At 36.8% G+C, this 8,750-nt stretch overlaps 1 protein-coding gene across 10 annotated transcripts in view; it reads right to left on the bottom strand.

The window, feature by feature from the left end:
• Window positions 1-186: 186 nt before the first annotated feature.
• The window catches only part of DGLUCY (D-glutamate cyclase), a 48,798-nt gene continuing 40,234 nt past the window's right edge, over window positions 187-8,750 (bottom strand). For 8 of the 10 annotated variants that reach the window (XM_018907312.3, XM_030239845.2, XM_050974881.1 and 5 more), the window contains 3 exons: window positions 6,887-7,006; window positions 5,920-6,071; window positions 187-1,107 (listed from right to left, as the gene is read on the bottom strand). In XM_018907312.3, coding sequence (XP_018762857.3) covers window positions 964-1,107; window positions 5,920-6,071; window positions 6,887-7,006 — 416 coding nt within the window. In that variant the 3' untranslated portion in view covers window positions 187-963. Of the gene's footprint in view, window positions 1,108-5,919; window positions 6,072-6,886; window positions 7,007-8,750 lie in introns of those variants that run through there. The other 2 variants (XM_050974884.1, XM_050974885.1) reach the window with 2 other exon arrangements.

Below are 8,750 nucleotides of genomic sequence, written 5' to 3'. Positions count from 1 at the left end.
AAAAGCTGGGCACAGCTCACAACCATTTGTCATGTGCTGCTTCAGTGTTAGTAATCCTATAGATAGAATTCAATCTTACTTCACTTGGTCTTGTCAGGAGCTGAACTTCTACTGCAGGAATTAATGCAAAAGTTTATTTCCATAATGTTATACTGAATGCAAATATTTATTCATTTCTAATCATACTTTAATTTCTAATAATTAATTTTAATAATTATTTTTGTATTCAATTAATTTCTTTGTAACAACAGGATACTCTGAAATGTCTACAACTTTATTATCCATAAAGTGGCAAAATATGTAAGTGGCAAATTACTAATATAACAGTTAATGGCACAGCCAACCCTTAACACAGAAGATCTGCAATGCTGCCCTTATTTTCCTTAGCTCAGTTTAAATTTTCTCCTTCTCTCCTGACACTTCCACAAACTATCCCCCACCACAAGAACACAGTGTTAGAGGGGGGCTACAGGCAGTGTGCAGTGGAGCTCTCACTACTGTAACACTGCAGTTTTGTTTTGAATCTTCCCTCTCTACTGTAGCTGTTTTCCTCACCACAAGTATTTTTAAATCCAAGTTGCTATGAGAGTTACTTCCTGTTGCAGTTATGAGGTTAGTAAAACAAGAACAGCAGTGCAATAATATCTCATTGTAATTTCATGCTTTCTTTGTAAAAGCCAGATCACCTCTTATTCTATAATATAATTTAATATTAATTTTTCATTATAAAATTATAAAATTACAAAACTCCATTTTCCATTATAAAATTACAGAAAAGAAAGGTAAACCAAGTGGATGATATCCTCTTCTTGTTTCACAGAGATGTTGTAAGGATAACAATGGTGTGGTCAAGACTCCAGAGATGAAAAGCCATCTTTTTCTGATCTTTTACACCTTGGGAGAGCCTCAAAAATAAGGAAATGACATGGGAGCAACTCTTCATGTAGAAATCATTAGGGGCAGTCACTGCTGTGCTTCCTGCAGCAGCTTTTCAATCATAAGTGAATGGGTGCTGTAGAAGGGCAGCCCATCCACTTCCATCTCCAGACTGGCAGTTTTGCCACTGCGGACCCCGAGCTGCACAAGTGTTTTCAGAAGCTTTTCTTCCTTGAAAAAAAAAAAAAGCAGAGTATAATTAATATTCTGAATCAGACAACGGCAGTCATCAAGATCTTTGTTTTAATTCTGGGAGAGACTGACCATATCCTTCATATTTATTTTGCCATCAACTTGCAAGTACTATCTTGTCCCAAAGAATATGTTTAGCAGCTGGAGCTCAGGGAGTGTCAGATGGTTTTTAATCCTGACTACTACTTAACCACTGAATATTATTTTTCTTCACACTGCCTCCAACAGAACATTAGTGTCAATTCAGAAACATCATTTTTTGCTTGGTTTCAGGTTCCTGTACTGCACAAACCAGAATCAGAGGAACCTCCACCTAAAGTATCTCAAAAATCCATCTGTGGTTTCCCCATCCAGGCAGCTGGCTGCAGCTGCATTTCTACAGAAAAAGACAGAAGGGAAGGAGGGTGCACCAGGAAAAAAGGTTACAGAGAGCACCTGATGGGCTGCACACTCACTTTCCTTTCCTGTGGCTTCTCTGATCTCTCTGTGCCTTTGGCACTCTCTTACCTTTTCATTTTTGATTTTATGAGAATTCTGGTTGCTTAGGAAAGGAGTGGGGAGAAAACAACCTCAGAAATTGTGCTTCCTTGGCATGCTCTGAACTAGCATATGCTTTGTTTACAACTACAGTTATTTTCTTGCTTAACTAATATAAGCAGATAACAAAGTGTGCTCCAAGTTGATCTGTAAAAGTACACAGAGGGAAAAGAAATCCCTTTTTTGTGAGCTATGAGCCAGTTAGCATTGTGAGATGAAAAGATGGGATAAAATGAGCTCTGAAAAAAACACAGGGAACAGTGAAATTTGAAGATCTGGTTTCAAGTGAACTTATGCCTGGCATAAACTGCTCTGCTTTTCATTTGCCATGAAAGGTACACAGTAAAACTTTCTAATTTTTAGCATTTGCTATAGTGAGAATTTATTCCTTAAAGTCTGTTAATAAAAGTCTAAGAAAACAAAAAACCTGTTCACTTTTTAGCTTTCCCTATGCCAACCCTGTGATAGGTTATATAAGACCTTGAAACACTCACCTATCTATCTTTTCCTCTCTTTTCCTTCCTCTTTTCCTCTCTTTTTAAATTAGGAATGCCCTTTCTGAGCTTTGTCTACTGTGCCAATTCCATTTCCATGCAAATTGCTACTGCAGCAATCCTACCAGTGTCCTTGACAAAGAGCTCTCTAGGTTTTATCACTTGGAATTTGACATGACCACACAATAACCTAGCAGAAGTTCTTTATCTCCTGCACACACATGAATGATGAAAAAAAAGTAACATTAAAATATCTAATTTTCTCTTATCAAATGTTAGCACTTTTTCTAGGAACACATCTAAACCACAAAGAGTACAGCAGCTGTGGATCTGAACTGAGACACAATATGGTTGTATTTTACCTAATGGTAAAATGGCCAAAATATAATAATTTCTGAATGAAGCAAATTGATCCCTGTGTAATCAATTCAGTTTAATTTTGTAACCTGCTCTCTGAATGCACTTTCTAAAGATCTGTCTTTTATTTCCTGGTAAATCATCCTAATTCTTAGCTGCAACAAAATTAAACAAGGCTCTGGTTTTCTACTAAAGGAAAAATATGCATAGTTACATGGAGTCAGCAGTGCCACAGCTATTTAGGGAAATTATCTGGATACATTAGTAGCATAAAATTTGCTACTTTATAATTAATAAAATTATAAATGCACATCAGTTTCTATCATATGAATGATCATATACATAAATGCAAATATATACAACTGATCTTTCTGCACAACAGAGGTTTCTCTTAGCAGTGAGTGTATCTAAATGCAAAAGGGCAAAGGAGATCTCTCCTGTAACAAAAGAGACACCTAAATTGGATACAAAAAATGTAATCTCTAATATGAATAGTTTGTGCTATTAGACTTTCTGATCTGCTTGTATGAGGTAAAAAAGTTTGCTTGCTTAATACTACATAACTATGCCTGATAAACCATAGCCTGCCATAAAATGCTACAGCTTCCATTTGTAATAAGCAAATACAGTGTATAGCACTCTTCCTCAGCTGTACAGGGCTGCAATTTGACCACAGCTTTCTCTTTAGTAAATAATTATGTTGGGAGTAGGGTAACTGGAAAAAATAATCATATTAATAGAAAAATATCTCGTTAGTTTGTGCTTTACTCAAGGGGGAAAACTTCATTAGACAAAGCTAATAAAGCACACTAAAAATATGTCACACCTTTATATATTTATAATATAATTAATATTCTTATAGTTCATAATTTAAAAAATACTATACAGCTAATATGTTGCCATTAATAAAGAGTTCAGTAAAAGAACAAAAGCTTGAGATATTAACCTGTTTGTGAGATGCAATGAAATGCAAAATTGACTGTAGGATGTTTAGCATTAGCTACGTTTGGATATGTATGAATGAATTAATGTCATGACAGTCACTTTGGTGTAAAAGCACTATGAACGCCTGAAAAACCAAGCCAATACCATAATCAAATTATTGGGTAAGCAAAGGCAAAGGTAAGCAAAGATTGTTTAGGTCCAGTTGTTTCCTGCTCCTGCAGTTCTCAGCACAGAACAAATGCTTTGCAGCATCTCTTGCTAAATTGTGTGGAAAGGCTCATCCATGAACTCAGAGCAATCTGAGTTTGCTGTTCAGTGGGAAGGGAGAGCTCTGCAGTGCTGGGGTTTGGCAGTGCAATCCTGACACTGCTGGGACACCAGCCTGAAGGGAAATAATGTTGGTGTTTCAGGGGAAGTCTTCACTTAGTAATTATGACCTACAGCACTCATGGAAGTGCCATTTTTTGAAGAAAAATAAAACACATTATAAGAAAGCTGTCTGGTGCTAAGGGACTCCCTCCAATGTCCTCTTTCCAGTTACAATCACAAACATAAACACTGAGATGGATCTGTTGGCGCTGCTCTTTATCTCACTAGGGTAATTATTACAGCATTAAACCAAGCTGAATTTTGCAGAAAGTAGCCATATAAACATAAATGGTCTGATTTTTTTATGCTAATGGAGTATGTGAATACTAATGTATTCAATCTTCTGCACTGTTCATTGTGATTTATAATTAAAGATATTATATTTTCTTGTCAGACATTTTGTCATTTTTTCCCCTCCACAAAACTGTTTCCATTAATTTTATCTCAACAGATTTTAGTATTGCACTTTCAGTAGCCCATTATTGGATCATTAATATTCCCAGCTGTATAGCTTAGTAAAACAAAAACAAGGTTTTCCTGTACACAATATAACATTTAATTACAGTATCTCATTACCAGGAATTTTGATCACAGTCATTTTAGGATGCATTAATTTAAAGGTCAAAAACCAGTAGGTGCAACTGGAAAAAACATTGAAAAGTGAAAAATAATTAATCTGTTTTATAAAAAAGACTGTGCTGCAAAGGGGCATATAAGCTTTGTTAAGCTATATGGCTATGCCAAGTGTTGGGAACAGTTTCACTTTTATGACCTTTAGATGAAAAACAAAGATAGTAAGAAAAAAAAAAATTCGTGGGATCTACTTTAAAATACTTTAACGGATTTAATGCAGAATGTCCCATCATCTCAGGAGAAAAACTCCTTTGTTTTGGGCAGTAGCTATGGTAGATGGATTGCATTTTGCTTAGCATTTTTGGACATCACACACTTAATGGGTTTGTCCAAATCTCTGCTAATAAAGCTGAATCTTGAAATCTTGAAGCTCCTAATTTATTGCAAAGTTGTGGAACAAATCTTATTTAATCATTAGAGGTGTGTGTGTGTGTGTGTGTGTGTATATAGACAGATTTTTTTTTTTTTAAACCACTGTCAAGTTAAAAATAGAGGCACGTGCTTCACAGGATGAGCACAGATCACAGTCATTTCTCACCCCTCTCAGTTATTTTACTTTTTCTCAGTCTGAAACCATTGCATTCCCAGAATATCACACTCTACAAAACTGCATTAGTCAAAACACATTTAAAAATATTTATGTACAAGTTTTTTTTCCTACTCTAATTTAGAAACATTCAAAACTACTTGTAGAAAGGTTCCAGCAAACTAGAAAATGGGGAAGATCAGGAGTAAGGTACAAAGATCAGAAGTATGGAGTGGCTACTGCAAAAGAAGTGTGACTTTTGATTTTGGAAGCAGACATGTAAAGGACACTAGAACAGAAGATTATAAAATCATGAATGATACTAAGGAAGCAAACAGGGAATTTTTAGCACTGTATCTCAATCCAAGGATTTCTTGCATTGCCCATAAAATTGTAGCACTGTCTTCTGCTTGAAGCCACAAGACATGAACACATCCATATTGGAGGATTTTTGTGGAGGGATAGAATGTAAGAAAATAAAGACAGTGCAGAAGGTAGTCTCACACCTGAGGAGTTGCAGCTGTACTAATCACCAAAGATTAGGAACAGGCCTGCCCTTAATAGGCCACAGCTGTGTCAATAAGCAAAGTGCTACAAAAGAGTGGGTTAGGTGGTTGAGGGAAGAGATGGTGTTTGGTGGTTGTGCTGTGAAGAAGGAGTCAGTGCTGTGAGGAGCTGCCCATGAGAAAGCACCAAGAAGGTATGAGTGCTTTGAAATATGCTTACAACAGATTTTTTTATTTGCAATCTGTCTCCTTTGTGGAAAACAGTGTAAGCACAGTGTGGCTGCTCCTTTACAAGGAATCTCCAGAAGTGCCCAAAGACCTTGTGAAGGTGAGGTACTGAACTGGCCCAGGCAGGATCCAGCAGCTGCTGGCCACCTCCATCTCCCTGTGATGGTGAGTGGTAGCCCCTGCCCACAGGAGGTACCTTGGGGACGGAGGGCAGCGCGGGCAGCCAGGGCCTCTGGCTCGGCGTGCGCGGGCGGCCGAGGGCTCGGCGCAGGTAACGCTCGTGGGTCTCGCAGCAGCGCAGCACGTGCAGGGCACAGGCCATGGCGTAGCCACCCCAGTTAGAGACCCCTGCAAAGAGTGACACTGTGAAACCAAACTGCACAGATTGGCTGCTGAGCGCCCAGGGTGTGCCACAGACACCTGGGTTAGAACAGAGAAACCGGAACCCAAGGGCAATTCAGACCATCCACTTCAGAAGTTGGTCTGTGCTGAACATCTCTTTCTCACTGTGAATTTTATTTCATGCTGGTGTAAAACAGAATTTAACTACAACATTCAACATTTGTTGAACATTAAGAACGTACTACTACATTTGTCCTTGAGTGATTATAAAAACATCTTATCCCTTTGTAAAGGGGCAATATGACTAATTTTTGCCTGATAGAGGCACATTCTAAACAGAAGTTTATAAATTATACTGAAAATTTGTATATGCACAGACATTTTAATTCCCAAGCAGATCATTTCTGCTGTCTTCCTTATTAATATTTGTTATTGAGTAACCTGGTCTAGTGAAAGGTTCCTGCCCATGGGAGGGGGAGTAGGAACTGGATGATCTTCAAGGTCCCTTCCAACCCAAACCATTCTAGGATTCTATGGTTCTATGATTTTATAAAATGTGTGATTTTTTTCCAAAATACACAGGATTTTCCCAACTATTTCCAATTAAGTGCACTTTGTTCCTAGAACATTCTCAATTTTCAGTCAGTTCTTCTGAAGCAATATATGCTTAACTCTCCAGAAAATATCCATAATACAGAGATAGGTCAGTTTGCTGAGGATGACTTGGAAAGGGCCAATAAAAATTACTTGGAAAGACAAATGTTTCCTTGTCAATTCTATTCTCAAACAGCTACTCTCCCACCCCACCAAAAATCCCTTACCAGCGACAACAGTAAAATCAGCCTCAACATCACAAGCTATAACATCTCCATTTTTTATGTGCTTCTTTACAGCATCTTTTACTTTGCCCATTCCTAATTCATTTCCTCCATCTCCAACACCTTTATAAAAGGGAAAAAGACAAAATTAGTATGAACACAGCATATAACTGACAATCCCTTTAGAAAACATTCAGTTTCTTCCCCACAGTTGCCGTGATAGTTTATAGCTCCATATAAGATGATTTATCCTTTTTCATCCACAGCACCTAAAACCAGAAGACTGTGAATGAAATAGCTGAAAGAATCATCTATTACATCCCTCTAAGTTTATCATGCAATGTACACTGTACATTGCATGCTTGCAAAAGAAATCAAAGTTAGCAAGTGGTTGTGAACTGCAGACAGAATCGAGACAGTGAACTTTATTTATGGAAGGCCTTACATGAGTGTTCTATATAATGTGTTATCACGAGTACATCAGCACAAATAAAGAAAGAAGATAGAAAATTAAACCCAAATCAATCTGAGAACTCAGCCAGCAATTCTATGATAAAGCAAGCATAGAAAGCTTTGGCTTGTTACAAGCTTTAATTAAAAAAAACCAGAATAGATATAACACTTATTGCAGAAAGGCAAGCAAGAACATACATAAGGATTTGGGCAGAAGCAGGCCTGACTGCACTGCCCATCTGTTTGATATAGATCACTAATGTGATGCAGTACACAGAGCCCAGCCCCATGTACTATTACTATTTTTGTTTTCCACAGTCACTAAAAAAATAGCTAGTCTTTCTTTATTTTAATTTTCTAATATACTGATGTGGGACCTTGATTTTTTGTTGCACAAATAGAAATACTGTATATTTGTCTTAGTGCTTTTAGTGAAATCAGTGGGATCTATGTAATTTCAGGAAAATTCTAGGCAACCCAATATTTAGTACATATCAGATGTCATTTAGATACCTGGAGATGAGGGTAACATATAAACTAGCAGTTTACATAAAAGCTGGATAGTTCCTCAAGTCTCTTACCAATATATTAAAAACATATTAAAATTCTTTATTATTTATAATTATTAATTTATCATCACTATTTAGTTGGAAATAAAATTTTCTCTTTCATCTGTTAGTCTGAATGACATCTTTTTCAATTTGAAGATTTTACATTAAAATCCCTGACCATGTCTGTGAGACAGAACAGTGAAGAGCTCCAAGTCCTCGCTGCGATGTATCAGATTTGAATTTGAAATATGACTGTGTTCTAATGCATAGTATGTGTTAGAGCAGAGAAATTACAATATTTATACTTTACACTTCAAGGCCTGAAAATGGGTAAATTTAACACTTTTAGTAACTGCATAAATACCTCATGTGTCTGTAGCAAATTTCTTCTCTAAGCGAAATGGAAAGTTGTTTCTCAGCAGCAATTTTTATTTGATTCCTTAAGTCTATCCAGTCAAGTAGGGTGTAACTGAGTGACACACAGCTTACATAAAAGGATTTGCCATGGAACAGCTACTCTTTTTTGTCTGCTTTAATAATCTGCTCACATTTATTTCACCATTGGGAGTTAATGGTGTTTTCAAAAATCTCTTTATTGGTAGTACTTTTCAAACAGGTATTGATATAATCCTGGTGCTTATATCCTCATATATAAATATGGAAGTTCTACTGCTTTGTAAGAATCACGCACAATGTTCTGATTTTTCTTATACTCAAAATTGAAATTTTTGCTCTCAACATTCTTTAAAAGGGCTGAGATGAATTCTTGTCCCAGGAAAATAACCAACAGTTTCTTTAACTGAAATATATCCATTGCTCAGGGCTTGTTCTATCTGCCCTCCCTTGCTTTTCCTGTCTTTGTG

Source organism: Serinus canaria, chromosome 5, assembly GCF_022539315.1.
Source record: "Serinus canaria isolate serCan28SL12 chromosome 5, serCan2020, whole genome shotgun sequence".
NCBI classification, from domain to species: Eukaryota; Metazoa; Chordata; class Aves; order Passeriformes; family Fringillidae; genus Serinus; species Serinus canaria.
Note: the sequence above shows the minus strand (reverse complement) of the source record. Positions and strands in the feature narration are given on the sequence as shown.